The sequence below is a fragment of the Enhydra lutris genome, unplaced genomic scaffold, assembly GCF_002288905.1.
Source record: "Enhydra lutris kenyoni isolate GAN:26980312 unplaced genomic scaffold, ASM228890v2 scaffoldscaffold106, whole genome shotgun sequence".
In the NCBI taxonomy this organism is placed as follows: Eukaryota; Metazoa; Chordata; class Mammalia; order Carnivora; family Mustelidae; genus Enhydra; species Enhydra lutris.
The window spans coordinates 796,938-822,348 of record NW_019154190.1 but is presented as its reverse complement, the minus strand read 5'-3'; the positions used below and the strand labels follow the sequence as shown (position 1 = coordinate 822,348).

At 61.3% G+C, this 25,411-nt stretch overlaps 1 protein-coding gene across 1 annotated transcript in view; it reads left to right on the top strand.

The window, feature by feature from the left end:
• Positions 1 to 25,411, top strand: part of LOC111139417 (obscurin, cytoskeletal calmodulin and titin-interacting RhoGEF) — a 159,060-nt gene that overhangs the window by 66,626 nt on the left and 67,023 nt on the right. The window contains exons 36-62 of the mRNA XM_022491664.1: positions 6 to 269; positions 597 to 863; positions 1,728 to 1,994; positions 2,102 to 2,374; positions 2,933 to 3,205; positions 3,463 to 3,659; positions 3,795 to 3,870; positions 9,328 to 9,600; positions 10,107 to 10,382; positions 10,669 to 10,956; positions 11,125 to 11,406; positions 12,281 to 12,654; positions 13,141 to 14,014; positions 14,682 to 14,960; positions 20,042 to 20,120; positions 20,625 to 20,749; positions 20,843 to 21,040; positions 21,531 to 21,563; positions 21,792 to 21,890; positions 22,146 to 22,364; positions 22,629 to 22,701; positions 22,846 to 22,916; positions 23,565 to 23,684; positions 23,809 to 23,948; positions 24,389 to 24,589; positions 24,709 to 24,791; positions 24,959 to 25,132. Of these exons, the coding sequence (XP_022347372.1) occupies positions 6 to 269; positions 597 to 863; positions 1,728 to 1,994; positions 2,102 to 2,374; positions 2,933 to 3,205; positions 3,463 to 3,659; positions 3,795 to 3,870; positions 9,328 to 9,600; positions 10,107 to 10,382; positions 10,669 to 10,956; positions 11,125 to 11,406; positions 12,281 to 12,654; positions 13,141 to 14,014; positions 14,682 to 14,960; positions 20,042 to 20,120; positions 20,625 to 20,749; positions 20,843 to 21,040; positions 21,531 to 21,563; positions 21,792 to 21,890; positions 22,146 to 22,364; positions 22,629 to 22,701; positions 22,846 to 22,916; positions 23,565 to 23,684; positions 23,809 to 23,948; positions 24,389 to 24,589; positions 24,709 to 24,791; positions 24,959 to 25,132 (5,878 nt within the window). The remainder of the gene's footprint in view (positions 1 to 5; positions 270 to 596; positions 864 to 1,727; positions 1,995 to 2,101; positions 2,375 to 2,932; positions 3,206 to 3,462; positions 3,660 to 3,794; positions 3,871 to 9,327; positions 9,601 to 10,106; positions 10,383 to 10,668; positions 10,957 to 11,124; positions 11,407 to 12,280; positions 12,655 to 13,140; positions 14,015 to 14,681; positions 14,961 to 20,041; positions 20,121 to 20,624; positions 20,750 to 20,842; positions 21,041 to 21,530; positions 21,564 to 21,791; positions 21,891 to 22,145; positions 22,365 to 22,628; positions 22,702 to 22,845; positions 22,917 to 23,564; positions 23,685 to 23,808; positions 23,949 to 24,388; positions 24,590 to 24,708; positions 24,792 to 24,958; positions 25,133 to 25,411) is intronic.

The following is a 25,411-nucleotide window of genomic DNA, read 5'->3' as shown; positions in this document are numbered from 1 at the left end:
CCCAGCCCTGCCTGCCAAGTTCACAAAAAGTCTAAGGGATGAGGAGGCCACAGAAGGTGCCACAGCCATGCTGCGCTGTGAGCTGAACAAGGCAGCCCCTGTGGAGTGGAGGAAGGGGTCCGGGACCCTCAGAGCTGGGGACAGAGTCAGCCTGAGGCAGGAAGGGATCATGTGTGCGCTGGAGATCTGTGGCCTGGCTGTGACGGATGCTGGGGAGTACTCGTGCATGTGTGGGCAGGAGAGGACATCGGCCAAGCTTACTGTCATGTGTAAAGACCATGTGTGACCACATGGAGTCTGGAGTCTGTGGGTGCCTGTCCTTGTCTCTGTGTCTCTGCATCTTCTATGGCTGTCAGAGGTACTACCCTCCTCTGTCCTCTGTTCTACTGTCCTGTGTCCTTTGTCTGGTTACTGGCCTCATCCTCATGTCTTCATGGGGTCTCTCCTGGTGGTGGGGACAGAATTCTCCCGTCGTGTCTCTCTCTCACCTCACCCCAATCTGCCCAACTTGTCCGCCTTCAGTGTGTCCCGTTGTATGTTGGGACGCCCATGACGGGGCTGATCCTGTGTCTCTTGGCCCCCCGCCTACCCTTCAGCCCCACAGGTGGTATTCAGGGAGCCCCTGCAGAGCCTGCAGGCTGAGGAGGGGGCCTCGGTCACCCTGCGGTGTGAACTGTCCCAGCCCAATGCCGCTGTGATCTGGAGCAAGGGCGGCCTAGAGGTGCAGGCTGACGGGCGCAGGGAGCCTCGGCAGCGGGGCCCCATAGTGGAGCTTGTACTGCGGGACCTGCGCCGAGAGGACACAGGCGAATACGCATGTTCCTGTGGACCCCAGGCTACCAGTGCCACCCTCACTGTTACAGGTGGGCCCCAGGGCGAGACCCATGCAACATGCAGGACCCCTGTGCTTTGGGGTGTGCCTCAGGGCTGCAGCACCACCCTGGGCATCCCACGGGCGACATGTCAGGCCTGGCAGCAAGCTCAGCCCTCACTGTCCCCACCATAGTAGCTGAGATCCTGAGGTTACCTGTGGCGTCATAGCTGCACCCCTGTGATTCCCTCCACCATCAGGCCCCTGTGGTTCACCTCTGCACCGTATTGCCACACCTGCAGTTCCTTTCTTGCACTCTGTACCTTTGTCCCTGCGGTTCCCCTCTGCACCCATAGTCATACCCCTGCGGCACCCACCCCAGTCCTGTAACCACACCCTTGAAGGTCCCACTTGAAACCCCCCTGCAGTTCTCTGCGCAGTGTAGACATGCCCCTGTACCCATAGCCACGCCCCTTTGGTACCCCTCTGCACCCATAGCCACGGCCCTTTGGCCCCCTCCGCACCTTGCAGCCACGACCCTGCACCCCGTAGCCACACCCCAGAGGTCCGCATTGCACCTTGTAGCCACGCCCCTTTGCGCCACGCCCCCCCGTGCCTTGTAGCCACGCCCCAGCATCCCCATAGCCACGCCCCCGTGGTTCCCACCCCCAGACCCTTAGCAGCTGGCCCCTCCCGCTCTGCCATGGCGCCCCACCGGTTAGTCTCATGTCCCCAGAAACCTCAGCCGAGTGCCTGTGGTCCCTTCCCTACTGGTGGTTGCCCCCTGCACCCCGGCAGGCACCCTGGGGCCCCGCCCCACTCTCTCCCCAACCCACAGCAGCACACCCTGCGCTCCCGCGGTCGCCCCTGCGCTCCTGGCCCGGCGCCTGCCCTCACGCTCTCTGCGTCCCCACAGCTGCACCTGTGCGGTTCCTGCGGGAGTTGCGGGCCCAGGAGGTGGACGAGGGCGCCACGGCGCGCCTGCGCTGCGAGCTGAGCCGAGAGGGCGCCAGCGTGGAGTGGCGGAAAGGGTCTCTGCAGCTCTTCCCGTGCGCCAAATACCAGATGGTGCAGGAGGGCAGGACCGCTGAGCTGCTGGTGCGGGGCGCGGAGCCGGAGGACTCAGGCCACTACACCTGCAACGCGGGCGACTCGCAGAGCACTGCTAGCCTCTCCATCCGAGGTGAGCTGCCCAGCAGCGCCTTGCCCTCTTCTGGGCCCTCAGTCCCCAAGCGGGCGCGAGGGGGTGCCTTGCTGGGCAGCCCTAAGCACCCCTCCCTGGCCCCCCAGCCCCTAGGTCCGTATTCCGGGAGGAGCTGCAGAGCACGGAGCAGGATGCCGGCAGTGTGGCCCGGCTGTGCTGTGAGCTGAGCGGGAGAGAGTCTGGTGTCCCCGTGCAGTGGCTCAAGGAGGGTGTGGAGCTGCACGGGGGCCCCAAATATGAGATAAGGCGCCTGGGGACCACATGTGAGCTGCTGATCCACGGGCTGGAGGCCAAGGACACGGGCGAGTATGTCTGTCTTGCTGGCGGCCAGAAAACCGTGGCCTCTGTCAGGGTCAAAGGTGAGCCCTCCCTGCCACCCCTTCTACTCCTGTGGCTGCTCTGGTGGGGGCACCTGGCCTGGCCCAGCTCCCATTAAGGCCGGGCCCTTGTCTGGGTATTATTCCAAGGGCCCTGGGGTTACTGGCTCTCCTCCTTTCCACTTCCCTCTGGTGTGGGTGCTCCTAGAGAGGAGTATTCATAGTGGGAAACACACTGCATCCCGCCCCCCCCGAAACTGCCTTGCATCCCAAGCCCACAGGCGGGCAGCCTGGCCTGGTCATCCTCATGGAGCCCCGCCTGTTTTAAAGGGCTTGCCTTCCTGCTGTCCTGGCCGAGGCAGGGCTGGCCACAGGGTGGGTGGAGCCCAGCACCACACAAGTGCTCATGTTCCTTCCAAACAGGAACCCCCAACCCCGTCTAGGAGTTGAGTGTCATGGTAACAAGTGTGTGGGGCACAAAGGGGCTGGGACAAGAAGAGCGTGAAGGTGTTCAGGAAGGTTTCCTGGAGGAGTAGGACTGGGAGGTTGGCTCGGATGTTATGGCCTCGCTGGTAAAGGGACCTGTGACCTACCCCCCAGAGCCGGAGGTGACCATTGTGCGGGGGCTGGAGGATGCCGAGGTGCAGGTGGATGGGGACGTGGAGTTCACTTGTGAGGTGTCACGGGACGGAGTCACCAATGTGGAGTGGCGTCTCCAGGGCCTGCCGCTGCAGAACAATGAGGTGACGGAAGTGTCCGTGCGGGGAGGCCGCACCCACACTCTCCGGCTGACGGGCGTGACCCCCGAGGATGCAGGCACCATCTCTTTCCACGTGGGCGTCCACACGTCCTCTGCTCAGCTCACTGTCCGAGGTAGTGGGGCCCGGCAGGCTCGTTGCACACTCTGGGCTGGGGGGTTCGGGCCCTCTGTGGGCCAGACACAGGTCCCTGGATCCCTGCCTTTGTGGGTGGGAAACCGGTGGGGAGCTGGCCCTGTGCTGGGTGACTCTGGGATGGAGTGGTGCCTCACGTGCCTGTCTTCAGGAGTTGGGGTGGGGTGCTGCGGCAGACCCCGGGGACTGAGAGGCACTCCTGACTGGGAGGCCGACACTGTGTCTCCCACTGTGCAGTCCCTGAGGTGACCATTCTGGAGCCCCTGCAGGACCTGCAGCTCAGCGAGGGCCAGGACGCCCATTTCAGGTGCCAGCTGTCCAGGGCCTCTGGCCAGGAGGCCCGCTGGGCCCTGGGAGGGGTACCGCTGCAGGCCAATGAGATGAATGACATCACTGTGGAAGATGGCACGCTCCATCTCCTCACCCTGCACAAGGTGGGTTTCTTGGGACCTGTCCCCAGCCATGGTGCTCCCACGGGTGTGGGTGAGGGAAGGTCCCAACACAGGGTTGGGGGCCTGTGGAGATGGTGGGAGCAGGGCTTCCAGGCTGAGATCCCCTCTCTCCTTCAGGTGACCCTAGAGGATGCTGGAACCATCAGTTTCCAAGTGGGCTCATGTAGCTCGGAGGCCCAGTTAAAGGTCACAGGTGGGCAGCCCCCTCCCCTAAGCAGCCCCTTGCCTGTGGGTGTCTGTATTTCCCTACTCAGGGAGCTGTTTGGAGGTGGTGTGACCAGAAACCCAAGCCTTCCAGAGGTGAACTTGCCTTGGGGTGACCATTTTCCACCCCTTCGTGGTTAAAGCCACAGACCAGAAGCCCAACGAGATGGACCAGTGCATGTCAGCTTGAGACATTCTTGTGTGTTTGGGATCCCACTATGGGATGATTGCTGTCCACAGGAGGAAGGTGGGGAGGCTGGCTGCTGTGGGCCTGGGCCCTGCGGTGGAGGCAGGGCCTTTGGGATTTCCACCCTCCATACGATGACTGTTGTGACACCGGTCCCTGTGCTCATTTCTACACTGATACACAGCTGTGCATCCAGCAGATTTCCAAGTGCTGATGCAGCAGGGCACCTACGATGCATGTAGGTTTAGACAAGAGCATATAAGGTTCCAGGCCTGTAGGTAGTATCTGAAGACTTTCATTTTGGGTTATACTTTGTCCCCAGAGCTGGTCATCTCTGAGTGCCTGACTCTGAGAGGTTTTTTCCGTACTGTCCTACTCCCAGTTTTCAAGCTGGTCCCATGCATCTAACTACTCATCCACTATCCATCATTCATCTAGAGATCCATCCACTTGTCCATTTACCACTCATTTTTCTTCTGTCCACTTATCTACCTGTTCATCCATCCATCCACCATCCATCCATCTGTTCACGTACCATCCGTCTGTGCGTCTGTACATCTATCCACCATCTACCTCACCATCATCTACTTAGAGAGGGGACAGATGCAGTTCTGCCCCAGGGAGTCCCCAGTCTGCTGTGGGAGTTGGACACAGAGACAGAGTGAGTCCTGAATCTCAGGTCCCCTGATCTCTCCACCAGATCTTCAGAGGGCGGATAGACAGCTCTGTGAACTGTGGGGCTGGGAAAGGCTCCAGAGAGCAGTGCCCTCAAGTTGAGTGATGGGAGAGGGGTAGTATCCTGGTCGTCCTGAGCAGAGTGGGTCCAGGAAGGCTCTCATATGTTCATCAGGTTGGGCATCTGTGAGGGGGCAGCATGGGACTGGGTTGGGCCTTGCAGGCTTTACTGAGGGCTGTGCCTTGGCCAGTCTTGGCCTGGTGACCCCAGCTGGAGTATCCTGCCCATGGCCTTGTGGGGAGGACCATAAGCATGGGGATGTGTTGAGTGTCCCGACCGGTGGCATGTGGATGAACTTGGGAACTCTGCTGGAGACGGGAATGGGGAACTGATGGGGCAGTGTGGGGATGGAGTCAGGTGCGCACTTTTGGGAGAGAGGGGAAGGGCAGGTGGGGGCTAGGGCATCAATGGCGCAGCCTCAGGAAGGGTATGGAGGGCCTTTTGGGGGAGGGGTCAGCCATGGTGGGTACAGGGGTACAGAGCAGGTATCATCTGCATCTGGGAAGGCCCTGGGTTCAGGCCCCACTGTGTGACAGGGCAGGGGAACAGTTGCCATGCAGCATTAGGGCCTGGGAATCTGAGGGCTAGAGGGACCTTAGGGCACATCTGCATAGATGGAACTCTGAGAATGGGAGAGATACTTGCTTCCATCTCTCCAGGGATGGAAAGCTTATGTCCCAAGGGAGATCCCACACCACACCAGAGCAGTAGGCCTCACAGCTTCTCCTCACTCCACACTCCACCCCACAAAGACCCCAGTTTGGGGGCTTAGGGCATGTGCGCTGTGCCTTCTGAAAAGGGCATGGAGGCATGTCATCAGCCTCCTTTCGTGAAAGTGGCTGTGTGCCAGTGGGGGTGTCAGTTGCAGGGGGCGCTGAGCCGGTCCTCCATGGGCTTGCCATGCATGGTCTCTGGGTCTCATTCTGCAAGCAAGGTGGGCCAGCTGGCCGGGGTGGATCTGTAGACTCAGACCCCAGGCTAGTGCCACAGACCCAGAATGCCCAACCCCCCCCCTTTTGCCCTTTTGCGCAGAGGCGGCCCCATGCCTGGTACGTGGCTTGCAGAATGTGGACGTCTTTGCGGGGGAGGTGGCCACGTTCTCCTGTGAGGTGTCCCGCGCCGGTGGGCCAGAGGCCCGCTGGTGGCTGGATGGCACCCTACTGCAGGACAGCCCCCAGAGCGCCATCTCCGTGCGTGACGGGACCTTCCACTCCCTCACGCTCTCGGGCCTGGGGGTTGCCGACTCAGGCACCATCACCTACCGTGCAGGGCCCCTGGTCTCCACGGCCAAGCTGTTGGTCAAAGGTATTGGCCGACGGGACCCCGCCCTGAGCTGGCGCTTTTGCACCCGATGACCTGGCAAGCTTGCTGCGGGTTCCCTGGGTGGCAGGTCTGGGGCTGGCCCCAGGACGTGCACAGGGCAGGCACGCGGGAGGTCTGCTTTCTTGACTTGTAGGAGAGAAGGTGGGCCTGGGGAGTGGTGAAGCTGTAAGGCATGCCCCTCCTCAGCCACCCGTGGGGCCCAGACACTGCTTCCTGCCTGGGCCAGCCCTCTGAGGAGCCCACGAGGGCAGTCGGGAGGGGAGAGCCCCCTTCCCAGTCCTGGGCAGAGCCTGCACCGTCCCTGCTAGCTGCTGCCTCCCTTGCAGCGGGCTCTCTGGGAGGGACATCTGTGGGGGTGTCAGGAACTCCTGGGACAGCTGAGAGGTTCTCCCGTGCTGTCCTTTCAAGCTGGTCCCATGCATCTAACCACTCAGCAAGCCTTTGCCTGGCGCTCTTACCCCAGGACCAGGGCAGACTGTACATGGACACGCACCCACGCCCTGGGGTGACCCATTTGTTGAGTAGGATTTCAGCAGGCTAAGAGGAGATGGGGACCCCAGGGAGGTTAGCGAGGCCCCTGGAGCAGGGACGAGCTGGGCTGGGGGGGCTTGCGTGTGACCAGCAGAGTTCACAGACACCAAGCGGGGTCTGGGGGCTTTGAGGACAGGTGTCGTGTCCCTGCTGAGGGGAAGTATGGCCTGGACCAGGGGGTGGGGAGGGAGGGAGGGCTTTGGGGATGGGAGGGATGAGGAGGGGCCCAGGGGAGCCGCCGGGGATGGTGGTGGGCAGGGGTGAGGCTCAGGTCGCTGGGACGGGGCCCCTCCTGCCACAGCCCCACGCTTGCTTGAGCTGCTGAGAGCACAGGGCGGGTGGGGTGCGGCCAGGCTGCTCTGGCTGACGCGTGCCCGGGGTGTCGGCCGACAGATCCCACGGTGGAGGTGGTCAGTGCCATGCAGGACCTGGTGGTGGAGGAGGGCGGCCCGGCAGAGCTCCTCTGCCAGTACTCACGGCCCGTGCAGGCCACGTGGAAGATGGATGAACAGGAGGTGCGCGCTGACGGGCGCCGTGTCTTCATAGAGCAGGATTGGACCGTGGCCAGGCTGTCCTTCAGGCCAGCCTTGCCTTGCGACAGTGGCATCTATTCTTGTGAGGCTGCGGGCACCCGCGTGGCAGCCCTGCTCCATGTGCAAGGTGAGGCCTTGCACGGCTCTGGCATGGCTGGGACCGTCCCGAGTGCTGCCAAGGCCAGCAGTGACAGCCCAGGCTGGCGGTGACAGCCAAGGCCATGTGACTGTGCCAGAAAGACAGGGTCCAGGAGGCAGGGGCCCACCTTTCCCACAGCGGCCAGTTGGGACAGGATGCGGTGCTGGGCTGCGCTCCTTGAGCCTGGGGCCTTAGCTGTCCTCCCATCCAGGCCGGTCCCCCAAGGGCCCCCCAGCCTGTGTCCCTACTGCAGTACAGCAAGGACACGCTCTGGGAACAAGGAGCGGGGTGCGGATGGCAGCCCCTGTTTGGGGACATCTCTTGGCTGCTGACACTTCCCCTTTGGGAAAATGTGAACGCCTCCTGGGGATGAGTGAGCTGCAGGCTGGAGGCAGTGGTCAGGGGCCACCTGCCGGATGGGGCACCCCCCACTTCACTCTCAACAGAACTTAGTTTTTAAAATGCTTTGTTTTTGGTTGCTGGGAGCAAGGCACAGAATAGACAGCAATCCCCCTGTTCAGGGGGCCATCCCTGTGGGGGCTATAGGAAGGGGAGATGGCCACCAGCAGCTATGGGGAGGGGCCCCGTGGGAGCCCAAGCCTGAGGGAGGTGGGGATGGGCCCGAGGCATGAGGGCATCTGGGCAGGGAGTGCGGACAAGAGAGCCCCAAGAAGCAGGAGAGGGCAGGCGAGGGCTCAGGGGCTCACCGTTGCTTTGAAGTCTGGTATTTTATCAAGGCAAAGCAGCAGGTACATCTGGGATGGGAACTAAGGATGCTGAGGGCCAGCAGTGATGGCAGGTGTGGTCCTGCTCCCCCACAATGGTTAAGAGCAGCCCCTGCCTGGCCATCTGAGCCCAGTACAGACATGGACATAACCCCTGTTGGTGCCACTGATTCTGATGCGGGGAGGAAAGGGGCCGGGATGTGGAGATGTTTGGTCTGTGGTGCCAGCAGCCCAGGGCCAGGAAGGTGGCCATAAGAGGGACATAGACTGGTTCTCTGGTGCTCTGTTTTGCCCCTTTCTCTCCCTGGGGCTCCTTGTCCAGAGCAGGCACCCTGGCCTGCAGGGTGGACTCTGTGGACAAGTTGGGATTGAGCACGAGGGCTGGGAACAGGTTTCATTCGAGTGCGTACCCCAGAGAGTCGCTGGGGCCGTGCACCTGGCTGCCCTGCCCCCCTCCCTTAGGTCAGCATCTGAGGTCCTGTGGGTCATGGTCACAGCCTTCCTGGCATCCAGGCCAGCTCTGGGTTGCCTGGCACTCCTGTCTGGCCTGACATGCACCCCACTCCCAGGACCCCACCTGGCGCCTGGCATCCAGGTCCCTGCTGCCCCTCATGAGTCCCTCCTTCCTTGCTGTCCCTCTTGTCAGTCCTCTTGCCTGGCTCAGGCATGCCCAATCTGAGGTTCCTCCTCCTCCTGGAAGCCCACTCAGACTGTTCCTACTGACATCACTGCCCGGCAGGTGGTGTGTTGTGGGATGGGCCGTGGCAGGCGGCAAGCCAGGGCAGCCAGGCCCTGAGCTGGAGTTGGGGCCAGGCATGCCCAGGTTGAGCTCCCAGCTTACACAAAAACCACGTGTCCACTTACCAAGACTGGTGTTCTGTGTGCACAAGAGGACTAGAGAGGGGTAGGGGATTAGGGCAGAGGTGCGTCTCGGGTGTGTGTGTGTGAGGGGAGCAGCTCAGCATGGCTGGGGACAGGGAGAAAGGGGAGCATTTGCAGAGCCCCATTCTGCAGTGGGGGGTGGGTGGGGTGGGGGTTTGAGCCTGGCTGTGCTTTGGAAACACCTGTGAGCCATCTCACCAGTCTGGTGTGGTGACCCCATCCCCCTGGCCACCAGAGCCCCTAGGGTGTGGGAGTGGGTGGGGCCCCACGTGGACACCATATGCTGCCCTCCACTGGCTGTTTCCTATTCAGCCCTGGGGCCCTTTGTAATGGGGGGAGGCCCTCCCTTAGGACTGCGCAGGGAGCCCTGAGCTGCCCCCTTCCCCGCAGCCAAGAACACAGTGCTGCGTGGCCTGGAGAACGTGGACGCGCTGGAAGGTGGCGAGGCGCTGTTCGAGTGCCAGCTGTCACGCCCCGAGGTGGCTGCCCACAGCTGGCTGCTGGACGATGAGCCTGTGCACACGTCAGAGAATGCAGAGGTGGTCTACTTCGACAATGGCCTGCGTCACCTGCTGCTGCTCAAGAACCTGCGGCCGCAGGACAGCTGCCGGGTCACCTTTCTGGCGGGGGACGTGGTGACGTCCGCGTTCCTCACGGTCAGAGGTCAGGGGCGCGGGAGGGCGGAGGCAGGGGCGTGTATCTCGGAAAGCCCCCCCAGCAAAGCCTCCGGCCTGGTGGGGGGCGGGGTGGGGCCATGGGGTGGGGCCAGGACTCCAAGACCCGCCCCCCACAGGACCCCATGCCAGGAATGTACAGGGCTGGGACCAGGTTTCTGAGACCCCCCCTCCCATGCCCAGGACCCCGAGCCATGGACGTGCAGGGCTGGGGTCTGGTCTCTGAGACCCCCCCACCACCACCACGGGACTGGAGCCGCCGACATGCAGGGCTGGGACCAGGTCTCTAAGACCAGCCCGACCATGGGACCCCGCGCCACGGACCTGCAGGGCTGCTGTCTGGTCTCTGAGGCCCCTCCTGCCTAGGCTGGGTCTCATCCTCCACCAGAGGGAGGCGGCAGGGCTGTAGGAACCTGGTGGCATGCTTGGTAAACCTGCGTAAACCCCAGGCCACCCCTGCGCCCTTGCACTTACCCACACCACCCCCACCCACAGGCTGGCGCCTGGACGTCCTAGAGCCGCTGCAAGACGCCACGGTGCGAGCCGGGGTGCAAGCCCGCTTCACCTGCACGCTCAGCGAGGCGGTGCCGGTGGGCGAGGCGACCTGGTACATCAACGGGGCTGCTGTGCAGCCAGACGACCCTGACTGGATGGTCACCGCAGATGGCAGCCACCATGCCTTGTTGCTGCACAGTGCCCAGATGCACCATGCTGGCGAGGTCACCTTCGCCGCCCGTGATGCCGTGGCCTCTGCACGGCTCACCGTACTGGGTGGGTGACTCAGGTCGCCTGGTTCAGGTCATGGGGAGGGCTCTACTGTTCCAGTCCTGGAGGCTGCCGGGGGCCTCTCTCTGGCCCCCATCCTGGTTGGCTCAGGGCACGCAGTCTCCCTTGGCTCCCGCAGACAGTCTTGGCCTTTGAGCACAGAGGCTCACCCGCCTTGGGGGAGGGCCGCTGGCACCCGCTGCACACCCCAGGATCAGACCCAAAGCAGGGCGGCTGGGCACGCGCGGGAGCCAACCAGGAGCCTCCGTGGACCAGTCCCCACTCCCTGCAGGCATCCCGGATCCCCCAGAGGACGCCGAGGTGGTGGCGAGGAGAGGCCGCTCCGTGACGCTGTCATGGGTGGCACCCACTAGCGACGGTGGCGGCGGTCTCTGCGGCTATCGTGTGGAGATGAAGGCGGCCGCCACGGGCGAGTGGCGCCTGTGCCATGAACTGGTGCCCGGGCCGGAGTGCGTGGTGGATGGCCTGGCCCCCGGGGAGACCTACCGCTTCCGCGTGGCGGCTGTGGGCCCAGCAGGGGCTGGGGAGCCCGTGCACCTGCCGCAGACAGTGAGACTGGGTGAGTCGCTGCGCTCCCCACGGTTGGGAAGGGTGAGGTCCGCCCGGAGTGCTCGAGGTCTCCCCAGGCTGCAGGGCCCCCGGCACGCCTTTGTTGAAGTGGCATTGTTCCCCACAGAGCCCCAGGAGCCTGAACCTGCGCCGCCAGCTCCCATGCCGGGGGCTCCAGCGTGCCCCGGTCCCGTGCCCCCGGTTCCCATGCACCCCGCTCCTGAGAGCCGGCAGGTGGTTGCTGGCGAGGACGTGTGTTTGGAGTGCGAGGTCACTGAGGCGGGTGAGGTCATCTGGCTGAAGGGGACAGAGCTCATCCAGCCCAGCGGGCGCTTCCAGGTTCTCTGCCGGGGTCAGCAGCAGATGCTGGTCATCCGGGGATTCTCGGCGGAGGACCAGGGCGAGTACCGCTGTCGCCGCACCCAGGACCCCATCTCCCCTGCAGCTGCCACTTTCCAGGGTGCGTCCTCGGGACCCAGCCAAGGCGTGAGAGCCCTGGGGTGTGGGAGTGAGCCGGCCCCTCCTCTTCGTCAGCTCTGGTGGGGGATGGAAGGGCAGGGGGTCCTCTTGGGGAGCCTGCCTCACACCAAAGAATACCGAGGACAGTTGGGGAAATGCAGAGCCTCGTAGGTCAGCTTCTTCACAAGGTGACAGCTCAGGTCACATTGATACCTGAGCAGGACGCTGGCCAACACATGCCTTCCTACCCACTGCTGGTCCCTTGAGCTCTCCCGCCTCTGTCCTCTGAACCTCCCTTCCCCCTTCCTTCTGAGTCCCCCACCGCCTGTGCTCTGAGCCCTCACTATGAGCATCCCCATTCTGATCCCCTTCCTCTGTGCTTGACGCCCCATGCCCTGTGCTCTGAGCCACTGCAAGACCCCTACCACCACCAGGCTCCCCACGGACCCCCTTCTCTGTGCACTCTGAGCACCCCACCCCAACTCTGGCCCCCTTCCCCCGTGCACTGACCTCCCCACTCTCTCTGGCTCCCTCCCTCTGTGCTCTGACTCCTCCCCCATCACTCCCCCCGCTCCCCCAACCCCCCACTTGCTCTGAACCCCTCACACTCTGAGGCATCTGCACTTTCCCTGACTCTGGCCCTGTCCTTGGGCTCACTCCTCTTCTGCAGGGGCCTGATGTAGGTTGAGGTCTGGCCTCATCAAGGAAGCTGAGACCAACAGGGCAGTTCAGAACCTCAAAACCTTGTAAAGATTGGGCCTTCAGAGCTCTCTGGTCTACTGAGGAGAAGCACAGTCACAGCTGAGGCCAGCTTGGGGTAAAGGTTTTGTCATCCCCCCACCCCCACCTGCTGACCAGTCTCCTGTCCTTCTCAGTGGTGCTGACCCCCGGGTCTGGGGATGAGACCCCTGCACAGCCCAGCCTCCCCCCTGAGGCAGCCCAGGAGGGCGACCTGCACCTGCTGTGGGAGGCCCTGGCCCGGAAGCGCCGCATGAGCCGTGAGCCCACGCTGGACTCCATCAGTGAGTTGCCCGAGGAGGACAGTCACCTGCAGCGTCTGCGACAGGAGGCAGAGGAAGCAGCCCCTGACCTCTCGGAGGACTACTCCACAGCAGACGAGCTGGCACGAACTGGCGAGGCTGATCTCTCACATACCAGCTCTGACGATGAGTCCCGGGCAGGCACTCCTTCCCTGGTTGCCTACCTCAAGAAGGCTGGGAGGCCCAGCACCTCACCACTGGCCAGCAAGGTGAGTGTCCAGTGTGACCTGCAAGGAGAGGCCTGGATGGCTCAGATCTTCACCACTTATCCACCATCAACCCACCCATCCCCCACTCACCCATCCCCCACCCATCCATCAGAACCACTCACGCATCCATCCCCCACTTACCCATCTACACACCCTTCCACCTGTCCACTTGTCCACCCATCCACCATCCAGCTGGCTGTTAAGAGCTGAAACTAGTCTTTCTGTCTCACAACCTGTCAGTCTCTGTCCGGGTGACCACTTAAAGTGGTTTCAGGGGGTGAGCCTCCATCTCGGAGGCCATAGGAGTCACTAGGCATCCGTAGGTTAAGCAGCTGCAGGAGGGCAGGAAGCAGAGTGGTGTGATGTACAGATACATGGAGCAGGGACGGGAGCCCTGGGCTTTGCTTCCAGCCCTGCCCCAGCTGTCCCTGCACCATCCTTTCCCTGTCACGGGCCTCAGTTTCCCCACCTTCCCTGTGTGCACAGGCTGGGGTCCCCACAGTCCTACCTGGGAAGCCACAGAAGCATCAGGACCAGCCAGCGGCCACTCGCCTACCACCGGGAGACCTGAGTGCCGAGGACCTGAGTGACCCATCCATGGACAAGGCAGCCGTGAAGATCCAGGCTGCCTTCAAGGGCTACAAGGTCCGCAAGGAGATGAAGCAGCAGGAGGGACCTGTGTTCTCCCGCACGTTCGGGGACACCGAGGCACAGGTGGGGGATGTCCTGCGTCTGGAGTGTGTGGTGTCCAGCAAGGCGGACGTACGTGCCCGCTGGCTGAAGGATGGCATGGAGCTGGCGGATGGTCGGCACCACCACATCGACCAGCTTAGCGATGGCACCTGCTCCCTGCTGGTCACGGGCCTGGGCCGGGCAGACGCCGGCCGCTACACCTGTCAGGTGAGCAGCAAGTTCGGCCGCGTGACCCACAGCGCTTGTGTGGTGGTCAGTGGGACTGAGAGCGAGGCAGAGAGCTCCTCGGGGGGTGAGCTGGACGACGCCTTCCACCGGGCAGCCCGGCGGCTGCACCGGCTCTTCCGCACCAAGAGCCCGGCTGAGGTCTCAGATGAAGAGATCTTCCTCAGTGCGGATGAGGGATCCGCAGAGCCCGAGGAGCCTGCAGACCGGCAGATGTACCGCGAAGACCAGCACTTCGTCCACATCCACTTCGAGTCATTGGACGAGGCCCACCGTGCGGCCACCTGCTTCCAGGAGATGTTCGGCACCATGGGCATCTCGGTGGACATCGACCTGTCGGAGCAGGGGCCCAGGGGTGTGGAGATGCACATCAGCAAGCTGGTTCCGCCCCCTGCTGCGCCGCAGGCGATGGCGCCCTGCCCACTGACTGCGGAGGAAGCCGGTAAGTCTGCCCGCTGCCTGCTGCCCGGGTGGGGCGGGGGAGAAGAAGGATCCCAGCGGCTGCAGACTTGGGGAGTTGGCCGGGCTCCTGCCTCTGGCCACTGCAGATGCAGCCCACAGGGCTGGAAGAGCCCGAATTCGGGGGTAGCAGAGTTCACTGTCCATCTCAGCTAGCTCCTCTGGGCCTCAGTGTCCCCTTTTGTGAAGCGGGTCTAGGGATCCCGACTTCCCAGGGTTTGCGTTTCTTGCTCCGTGAGGGTTTGGGATTGATGGCTATAAAAGGTGGGGTTCCACGGCCCCCTTCGCCTGCTCAAACAACCAAGTTAATTTTAAAGCTGTTCCACTATTGGCTCGCATGTCCCTAGGAACAACAGTGAGGTGTGACTCATAGCCCCTGGCATCAGGTCTGGAAACCGTCTCATGCTTGCAGCCCTGGACCCTCAGCCCACGCAGCATTTGTCTCCCCTCCCCTCCCGACTCCCATTTCCTGTCTCTTATCCCCTGCCTCTCGATGGTTTGAGACCCAGGCCGGGAGGTCAAGGACCCTCCCAGAGAATGGGGTGAAGCTGGCAGGGCCTGCAAGTGATGCATGCTGGGCCACCCGCTGCTGGGGTGGCTGGAGGAGAAGCGGGGGCCCACTCACTGCACGCCCCACCTGCCCCTCGCAGCCCCGGTATTCCTGACTGAACTGCAGAACCAGGAGGTGCTGGACGGGTACCCCGTGAGCTTCGACTGTATGGTGACTGGCCAGCCCGTGCCCACTGTATGCTGGTTCAAGGACGGCCGGATGCTGGAGGAGGATGACCACTACATGATCAGCGAAGACCAGCAGGGCGGTCACCAGCTCATCATCACAGCTGTAGTGCCCGCAGACATGGGCGTATACCGCTGCATGGCTGAGAACAGCGTGGGTGTGTCATCCACCAAGGCCGAGCTCCGCGTGGACCGTGAGTGTGGGAGGCGGGGTTGATCAGGGCCACCATGGGAGCTAGGGGAGGGGGTGGTGCTGGGCTGTAGGAGGACCCGGAGAACACTGGTTTCAGGTCAGAGAGGACTGGGAAGCTCCATGTCTTGGGGCCAGGCTGGGGGTGGGGGTCTTCCCTCCTTGGGGGGTGTCTGGGACAGGTCACAGGGGCCCCCAGCATGCGTGGCAGTTTGCTATGGTACAATAAGCAATATGGATTTGGTCATCCTTGGTGCCAAGCACACGGTTCCTGAGTCCCCCAAGTCCCCCCGGGGGACAAGGGGACAGGAGGTGTGTTTTATTCTAACACGGTGACTCCTGGTAGGCTCAGGATGAGTGTGTCCACCTGGTTTTTGAGAAAAGCGCAAGAGCATTTCAGTGGAGGAAGGGTAGGATGTCAGATTCAGGGATAGAATCTCAAGTAGTGCTGGAGGGATTCGGGTGTTTATCCACCAAAAAACCCGGCCTCATAGAAAGATGAGCTTTACAGGGATTACAGATGTAAATAGAAAATACAAAACTATGGGACTTTCAGGAAAGAGATCGGAGGAGATCTTTAGGAGCTGTGGCCAGGAAAAGACTACTTACATTTGACAACTGAAGCAACACCCACAAAAGGGAAAATCGGTCAAAGTTACAAACTTCTGCTCTGAGAAAGACCCCACATTGGGGGACTGTGGGCTGGGGGAAGGCATCTGCCAGTCACATATCTAGGAAAGAACTTGATCTGAAAACGACAACAACACTCAATGGTGAACAGTGTAAAAAAAAAAAAAAGCGGACACGAGCAGGACACAGGGCCACGGACGTGGCCAGCATCATCAGCGGAGCCCCACAGAAGCCAGCCCCTGGGAATGAGACGAAATTGTGTATGTTTACCAAAGTAGGAGCATTTCATCCTGCAGTGGCGATCTAGGATTCCAGCATTGCTGTCCTTATGCCTGAAGGATGTCTTCCAACCTTTTTAACGTAATCTGGGAATGCTAGAATTCTTCCAGCTTTTGTATTTGTGAAACAATGTCTGTATTTCTTCTGTGATTTGGAAAGCTATTTTCGCTAGGACGATTTTTTTTCTTCTTCTCATATCTTAAAGGTGCTGCTCGCCGTCTACTCTCTTGGACGGTTTCCACTGAGAAACAGGAGGCCATTCGTATCTTTCTCTGTGCAAAACTTGCCTTTTCTCTTGGTATTTAAACATTTCAGATACTTGCTTGCCATAAAATGTGCTAAGAACGTACAGTTCAGGGGATGTTAGTATGTTCGTCCTGTGGTGCAAGCTTCGCTGCCATCTGGTGCCAGAACATTCCCGGGATCCCAGGGAGAAACCCTGTGTCAGTTAGCTGTCGCCCCATCCCACCTTCCCTGGCCCCGGAGACCCCTGAACTGCCTGCCATCCCTGTGGCTTTGCGCATTCCAGACATTTCACGCGAATGGAATCCTATGCTACGTGGTCTCTTGTGTCCGGTTTCTACCACCGAGTGTGTTCGGGAGGGCATCCACACTGTAAGCTTCACCCGTTTCTCGGGTGGAAAATCACTCTGTGCACATGGGCTGCTTATCCACACATTTCCAATGCAACATGCTGATCAGTGTGGCTCTTCTCGGTAATGCTGCCGCGTCTATCTGTGTACAAGCCTTAGTACTTGGGGACCTTTTTCCTGCTTGTGGGCACACGGGTAGGAATGGAATTGCTTAGCCATATGATCACGCTGGGGCTGCCTTTGCAGGAACTGGCCAGCTGCACTGAGCATGCCCCCAGCAGTGGGGGTTCCTCCCCCTCCCCCACCCCACCCCAGCAGCACCTGTTGCCGTTCATCTCTCCAGCCCTGGCTGCCCCGAGCACTGTGCATGTCCCTCCTCACAGACGGTGCTGCCTGTCTTCTCATGTGCTTATTGGGTATTTTTGTCTGTTCTTTGGAGACGTGTCTCCTCAGATCTCATGCCCATTTTCAAGTTGGGCTTTGATTTTGAGTAGTCAGAGTTCTTCGTATAACCTGGGCATTATGCCCTTATCAGATATGTGGCTTTCAAATATTTTTTTTCCATTCTGAGGATTTTCCTTCCACTTTTTTGGTGATGTTTTTGGATGCACAAGGACTTACTAATCGTGATGAAGCCCAGTACTTATCCTTCAGCTGCTTGTACTTTTATTGTCACGTCTATAAGACTGTCGCTTAATCCAATGGTATAAAGATCTACAACCCTTTTTTCCCTAAGAGTTTGATAGTTTTGACTCTTATATGTAGGTTTAGTTTGCGTATATGGTGTAAAGTAAGGGCCCAATTCATTCTTGTCTCAGGGAAATGCCATTGTTCCAGCATCGTTCACAGAAGGGACTCTTTTCCTCCATGAAATTGTTGTGTAACTCCTGTCAAAAGCTGACTCCTTTGACATGTATGGGTTTATGACTGGGGTCCTAACTCCGTCCTGTGTATCCGTGCATCTGTTGTCCTGGCAATACCATGCTGTGTTGACTACTGCAGCTTCGTAGTCCCTTTGGAAATCTAGACACGTGAGTCCTTCAGCTTCACCCCTGTTCCGACTGGTCGGAGCATCTGGGTCCCCTGTGTCTTTAGAAGACTTTGAGGATCAGTGTGTCAGTTTTCTCAAAGATGATCTTTGGGTATTTTTTTAGCATTTCCTTCTTTTCGTTGGTTTTGAGTCCTCTGACGGTGCCGTTCTTGGGTGCACTCTTCTATGTGTTTCCCTGTGCTTGCCGCTCATGGAGCTTCTCGGGATTTGGGGTTTCTGGTTGTCGTCAGGTGTGCATGTGGTTTTGGCTGTCATTTCCTCAAGCATCTTCCCTACCCCCCTCATCGGGGACTCCAGTTGCAGGCACGTGAGGTGGTGTGCAGTGGCATGATCATGGGCCAGCCCTTCTCACCGGCCACCTTTGTAGTCTGCATTCCATTTCACGTTGTTTGTACCACTGTCCTCTCAACTCCGCTGTCCTCCGGGAATGGCTAACCTGCCATCAGTCCCATCAGTGGATCGTTTGTCCTACGAGGGCTCCTGAAGTCTTCTTTCGCGTGCTGGGGGTCTCTGTTCATGCAGTTCTCTTCCCTGCTTTGATGTCCTCCTCTGCCAGTTCCATGTGCGTCTTCCTGGCTTGGTTGTGACCCACTGGGGGATGTTTTCCTGCCTCCCTGTGTCTCTGATGGGCCACGGAGGGGCAGGGCTGGATACTTTGTATTTCTGATCTTCTTGAGGTCTTCCTCTTGGATGGGGAGCAGGCGGGGCTCCATCTAGGGCTGACCCCCTCCCTCTGCTGAGGGGAGGGCCTTCCTGTGGACCTGATGCCACAGATGGGGAAAGTTCCCAGTCCAACTGGAAATGCAGAATCCACGTACTGTTTTGATGGCCCCTTCAGATGACTGGTCCCCCCACGTGCACGTGCTAATCAGTGCTCTGCCCGCTCTCTTCTCTGGCTTCTGTCCTGTGGACCCCAGCAGCGTTCACCATCCAGGACAGCATGCCTGACTCTGCCTCAGTTTCCCCTCCTGGACCTGGAAACTCAAGGCGGGAAGCTAGGGCAATCACAGGGCTCATCATTGTTTCCAATCTGTAAGGAATCAACAAGAAATTCTCTGAGGCCAGCGGGGGTCCTTCAATGAACTCAGCTCTGAACCCCATCCATGGGGAGTCAGCGTCGAACCCACACGGAGCCAGCATCATACCCCACACCCCGTGGAGTCAGTGTCACACCCCCAGGGAGTCAGGGTCATGCCCCCACGGAGTCAGCATCACCACCCCCCCGCAGAGTCCCCGTCACGAACGACCCCCGCCCCCCCGGAGTCAGCATCAGACCCAGTCAGAGTCCCCGTCAAGCCCTCCTGCAGAATCAGCATCATGCCCCTGCAGAGTCAGCATCACCTTCCCTTCAGAGTCAGCATCACACCCACGCGGAATCCCCATCAAGCCCCACCAACGGAGTCATCATTCCCCCCCGCTCCCCGCAATCAGCAATACACCCATGCGGAGGGAGACCGCCTCATCCCCCACACAGTCACACTTCAGGCCCACACACCACCACACTGCAGACCCCAATTGCAAGTCTGGGGCCCACACGCTCTCCGACCCCCGTGACAGACCCGAGGTCCCCACGGTCCCTCGATGGGTTCTACGCACGTGCTGAGTGGCTCACAGAGCTCAGGGAAACACTCTCCTTCTTCTTTTAACCCCTTTATTGTAACAAGACATGACTCAGAAGTAGCCAATGGAGGACATGCTTGGGGCAGGGGCGTGGGGCTTGTGTGTCCCTCCAGTGTGTCCCTCTCCCTACATCTGATGTGGTCTTCAGAAGCTCCCCAGGCCCTGCCTTGTGGGGTTTGTGGGGGCTTTGTTCCATGGGCCTGATGGATTCAGTCCTGGGCCGTTGGTCGGGGGTGATGGATCCTACCTCCATCTCTCTCCCCGCCCCCTAGGTAAGGAGGTGGAACTGACACTTCCTACCCTCGGTCCAAGGTTGGGTCCCCTGGCCACCAGCCTCCACCCTGAGGGGCTATCCAAAGTCACTTCCTTATGTAACAAAAGACACCTTCGTGCCTCTCAGCACTGGGAACTCCAAAGGTTTTAGGGGCTCTGTGCTGGGAACCTGGGCCACGCTTCTTGCTAGAAACTCCACTGTCACAAACGTTGTACTGTGTGCAGGGGCAGGACGTGGATGGGGGAGGGTATCTGGGTCCAGGGAGCTTTAACAGGACCACGGAGCAGGTGGCTGGAACATCATCTACTCAGGGCTCTGGAGGCCGCACTGGAGGCCTGCGTCTGGGCTCAGGGTGCCAGGGAGACCATCTTCTGGCAGCAGATGTGGTCTTCCCACAGGGTCCTCACCTGGGGTCACCCATCCTCAGGGCACCCTTCTGGTCCTGGGGGCTTCCCCGCAGGAGCCCCTTTAACCCTGATTACCTCCCAAAGGCTCCACTCCTGACAGCCACATGTTGGGGTTGGGATTTCCACAGATGGATCTGGGGGAGGGATCTGGGTAGCTGGCCCCCAGGGTGTAGGGGGGGCGCCCACACAAGTGGGGCACCAGCCTCACGGCAGCCACTCTTCCTTTCCTAGTGACCAGCACAGACTATGAAACTGCGGCTGATGCCACGGAGACCTCCTCCTACTTCAGCGCCCAGGGATACCTGTCCAGGTAGAGGGCCGTGCACTGGCGGGCAGACCCAGTGGGTGGCAGTGCCGTCTGGGACCGAAAGAGTCTGAGTACTAGAGCTTCCCCCAGGCCCCAGCAGTGTCTGTCCAGCACACAAGGGGCACTCTGAAGTCGCCCACTGCCCCTGACGCCCCAGACGCTGGACTCTTCCCTGGTCCACCTCACTTCCCCTGACATCCCCCACAGATGCCAGACCCCTCCCCAGTCCACCTCATGCCCCTGACATCCCCCCCTCCAGATGCTGGACCCCTCCCTGGTCCACCTCACTGCCCCTGACACTCCCCAGACGCTGGACCCCTCCCTGGTCCACCTCACTGCCCCTGACACACCCCCAGGCTCTGGACCCCTCCTTGGTCCACTTCACTGCCCCTGATACCACCCCAGATGCTGGTCCCCTCCCTGGCCCACCTCACTGCCCCTGACCCCCCCAGATGCTGGAACCCTCCCCGGTCCACCTCACCCCACCTTCTCTGTTCTCCCTGCCAGCCGGGAGCAAGAGGGCATGGAATCAACCTCAGAGGAGGGCCAGCTGCCCCAGGTGGTGGAGGAGCTGAAGGACCTCCAGGTGGCCCCCGGCACACGCCTGGCCAAGTTCCAGCTCAAGGTGAAAGGTGAGGAAGACAGACCGCCGGCAGGTGCAGGCTGGGCCATCACAGGTGCCCCCGGGGTTGAGGCCAATGTTGACCACTCCCCCATGGCCACAGGCTACCCAGCACCCCGACTGTACTGGTTCAAAGACGGGCAGCTCCTGACGGCTTCTGAGCACATCCACATTGCGGACAGGAAGACGCTTCACACCCTGGAGGTCGTGTCGGTCACCCGTGAGGATGCTGGCCAGTATTCGGCCTACATCAGCAACACTGTGGGCGCGGCCTACTCGTCTGCATGGCTGCTGGTCCGAGGTGGGTCCCTGGGCCACCTCGGTCCATGGGCACCGGCATGGTGGGGGGCATGGGGTCCATGACGCAGACCCAGGCAAGTGTGGGGACACCATGAACAGTGTGGAGGCAGAGGCCAGCAGTTCCCATGGGAGGAGAGGTCTGCATGTCCTTGTCTCCAAAGCCCTGAGCACCTCCAGGTGCCTCCACGTCACACCTGAGCCAGCAGTGTCTGAGGGACCCAGCGCTGCCCAGACTCCCCTCTGACCTTCAGTGCGACCTTGTGTCCACTGCAGAGCGACCCCCACACTCCTGGGGCCGTGGGGTGGGAGGCCTCACACTGGATCTCTGGAGCCTCAGGGTGTGCTCCCTGCATGGTCTGAATCTCAGGGAAGGTGTGGCTAGGAATGGGGACCCCGACCCCCGCGGGTGCACGGGCCCTGGAGAGACAGGCCCCCTGGGGACATAGGCCCCCCGGGCTATAGGCCTGATCTCTGTTTCTTGCCTCTTTCAGGCCCCAAAGATCCCGAAGAGAAGCCTGCATCAGGTGAGTCCATGGGTGGGCAGAGGGTGGGTGGGTGGGTTGGCCCAAGGGCACGAGGGATACCACCTTGCAGATGGAGGAGGGTTGGGGCAGGCTGCAGAGACCCAGGCTCCAGGCGGGATGAGGCTGGGACCTGGGGCTGGGGCTGTAGCAGGGGCCCCTAGAGGCCACGCTCCCCAGCAGGGATGGGGCTCGACATGCGGTCATCACCAGTGTTTGCCGAATCTCCAGATGTGGGCCAACAGCTGGTGCCACCCCGGTTCCTGGAAAGATTCACCTCCAAGAAAGTAAAGAAAGGTTCCAGCATCACCTTCTCAGTGAAGGTAGAAGGTAAGGCTTCTCCTAGCTCCCTGCCCCCACCCAGGACCCCCACCCAGGGAGCTCAGAGCAGACCTCACCATGCCCCTATGGAGGACCCCCACCCAGGGAGGCTCAGAGCAGGTCCCTCCCTGCTCCCACCCAGGACCCCCACCCGGGAAGACCAGAACAGGCCCCTCCTGCCTCTACTCAAAGCCCCCCAGGCAGATTTGAGGTGCCCCCCAGCTGCGGGACCCCCTTCCCCATGGGCTCTTGCCTGTCCCCCAGGTTCTCCCGCCCCCACGGTGCATTGGCTGCAGGAAGAGGCCGAGCGGGGCGTGCTGTGGATCGGCCGGGACTCACCGGGCTACACGGTGGCCAGCTCGGCCCAGCAGCACAGTCTGGTCCTGCTGGACGTGGGCAGACAGCACCAGGGCACCTACACCTGCATTGCCACCAATGCCGCGGGCCAGGCCCTCTGCTCCGCCAGCCTGCACATCTCTGGCTGTGAGTCGACGGGGGTCACTGACCCAGCAACCACCACCCCCTGCCGGAGCTGGGGAGACCCCAAACACAGCCCCTGGGCCAGCTGCCAGGCCGTGTCCTGCAGGCTCTGCTCAGCGGGCTGAGGCCCTCCCAAGGCCCCCGGCCACCCTGAGCATGTCCATCTGGGGGCTCCCTCGGGCCAGGACGTGCTGAACGGGTCCCAACCAGCACTGGCTCAGGGCTGTGGGCCGTCATCCTTGGGGGCTCACTCTCTTCTCCTGACAGTGCCCAAGGAGGCGGGCGCCGCAGAGGAGCACGCTGGAGTGAAGGAGGCCCTCATCTCCACCTTCCTGCAGGGGTGAGTGCGGGGGAGCAGGCCAGCAGCAACACTGGCCCTGGACAGGGCATCCTGTCTGGACTGCAGCCCTCTCTGAGCCTCAGTGTCCCCTTGTAAGACGAGGGCTCCAGTGAAGGCAATCTCTCCGGACACCGCTCCCTTTAGGGCCCAAGCCGTGTCTGCACAGATGACCGAGACCACGGGGTTTGCCGCTGATATCGCCGGGCAGAGGACAGGTACAGGCTGGTTGGGAGCAGGGTGGGGGCTGATATGCCCCTAGTGTGGGGGTGAGGCATGGAGGGGGCAGCCCCAGCTCTACAGGCCCAGAAATGACTGCTTGTCCTCCATGGGGCCTGATTCTGAGCCTTGTGGATCTGGGGACCCTGCTGGCCCTGGGCTCAGAGCTCAGAGCTGTGGGTGCCGGGCCTGGACACAGGTAGTGGCCTCTGAGGGCTGGGTAAGGGCGGGGCAAGGGAAGGGGCAGGCAGGTGCTGGGCTGCCACCATGGAGACCTCTTCAGTTCTGGATTCTCCCCCACCCCCCCAGCAGGGTCCTTCTGTCCCCTTCCCACCACCCACACAGGGCCTCCCCAACCCTGGGGGATTTGTGACTTCAATGGAAGTCTGCACCATGGGTGGGAAGGGAGGGTCATGTGCTCTGCGTGCTGGTTGCCCACCTTTGGGGTCACTTCTTGGCTGACCCCCACTCACCCAGGCAGCCCTCATGAGCCCTTAACCCGACCCTCCCAAGCTTCCAGCAGTAATGGTCTCAAGTCTGTGCCATCCTTGGCACTGCAGAGGCCGGAGCCTGGGACAGGGCCTGGAGGGGGTGCCTGGGCAAGTCTGCGAGGCACATGACCGGCTGAGCTGGGTTCTGGCCCCTAGCAGAGCCCACAGCAGTGGAGGCCCGTGGCCACCTGTCCCTGGCTGAGGTGGGCACAGAAGAGTTCCTGCAGAAGCTCACGTCCCAGATCACTGAGATCGTGTCGGCCAAGATCACACAGGGTGAGGGCACTGCTGGCCGTGCCCCGGGAACTGGGCTGTGCCTTGTTCATGTGCCCTGGACACCGCTGGGGAGGGGACAGGGGTGCAGGCCCTTCCTGGGGATCATGTGCCCTGTGTCCCCCAGCCAAGCTGCAGGTGCCTGGAGGGGACAGTGATGAGGAATCCAAGACACCATCTGCATCCCCCCGGCACGGCCGTTCCCGCCCCTCCTCCAGTGTCCAGGAGTCGTCCTCAGAGTCGGAGGACGGGGACTCCCGAGGCGAGGTGCTCTGACTGGCAGGGGTGGGTAGGGCACTGGTGGGATGGGGGGGCCACACATCTCGGTGGCCATCCCCTCTGCTACCCTGCGACGGGATTTCCATCAGCAGAGATTGCTGAGCCTGTGCTGAAACTGTATGAAGTCTCAGGATGGCTTCTCACCCAAATTAATATATTGGGCACCCTGTAGCCTCAGGAGGCCTGGCTGGCTCTCACCTGGGTCCCCCGCCCCTCTGGGGTCTTTGGGGGCTGCTGGGGCCTTAGGAGGTCAGGCCGGCTCCTGCCTGGCTTCCCCCACCCAGGGTCTTTGGGGGCTGCTCAGGCCTTGGGGGGCCAGTCTAGCTCCTGCCCGGGTCCCCTGCTCCTCTAGGGTCTTTGGGGGCTGCTGGGGTCTCGGGATATCAGGCTGGCTCCCACCCAGATCTGACTCCGCATCATGCCCCCAGATCTTCGATATCTATGTGGTCACGGCTGACTACCTGCCCCTGGGGGCCGAGCCAGATGCCATCTCCCTGCGGGAGGGCCAGTACGTGGAGGTGCTGGACTCGGCCCACCCCCTGCGCTGGCTTGTACGCACCAAGCCCACCAAATCCAGCCCCTCACGGCAAGGCTGGGTGTCCCCTGCCTACCTAGACAAGCGGCTCAAGGTACTGGATGGCTGGGTGGGGGCCCCGGGTGTGTTGTCACTGTGAGGCCAAGAGCCTAACTCCCATAGGGCAGGGCCAGAGCTGAGGCCATCTGCCACTGTCCCCCATTTTCATAGCAGCTGTCGCCCGAGTGGGGGCCCAGTGAGGCCCCCGAGTTCCCAGGGGAGGCCGTGTCTGAAGATGAATACAAGATGAGGCTGAGGTGAGGGGCTGGCAGGTGGGGCATGAACAGCTTTGTGGTGGCAGTGGCGGGACAGAGGTGGGTCTACCTCCCTCCACCACCTTGCCAGGCTTGCTCGGACCGTGGGTGGTGGGCTGCGCAGACTTTGGGACAAGCCCTTGCCTCTCTCTTCCCTTGTCCCCGCCCAGCTCTATCATCCAGGAGCTGCTGAGCTCTGAGCAGGCCTTTGTGGGCAAGCTGCAGTTCCTGCAGAAGCACCACATCCAGCACCTGGACCGCTGCCCGCACGTGCCCACGGCTGTGGCCAGCCAGAAGGCGGTCATCTTCCGCAACGTGCAGGACATCAGCCACTTCCACAGCAGGTGGGTGGGCAGGTGGGCCCTCAGATGTGCACACATGCATGCCAGCCACACGTGCACACTTGCTCACACACACGCCTGCATCCCCACGCACACACCTGCACACACCTGCACGTGTGGGCGTGTGTGTACATGGCACTACAGCATACGTGTCTGCACACAGATATGCATGCACACTCACACATGCACTCTTGCGTCCCCGTGCACATGCCTGCACCTGTACATGGCACATAGAGCACATGTGTCTGCACACAGATGTGCATGCACATAGACATGCACACA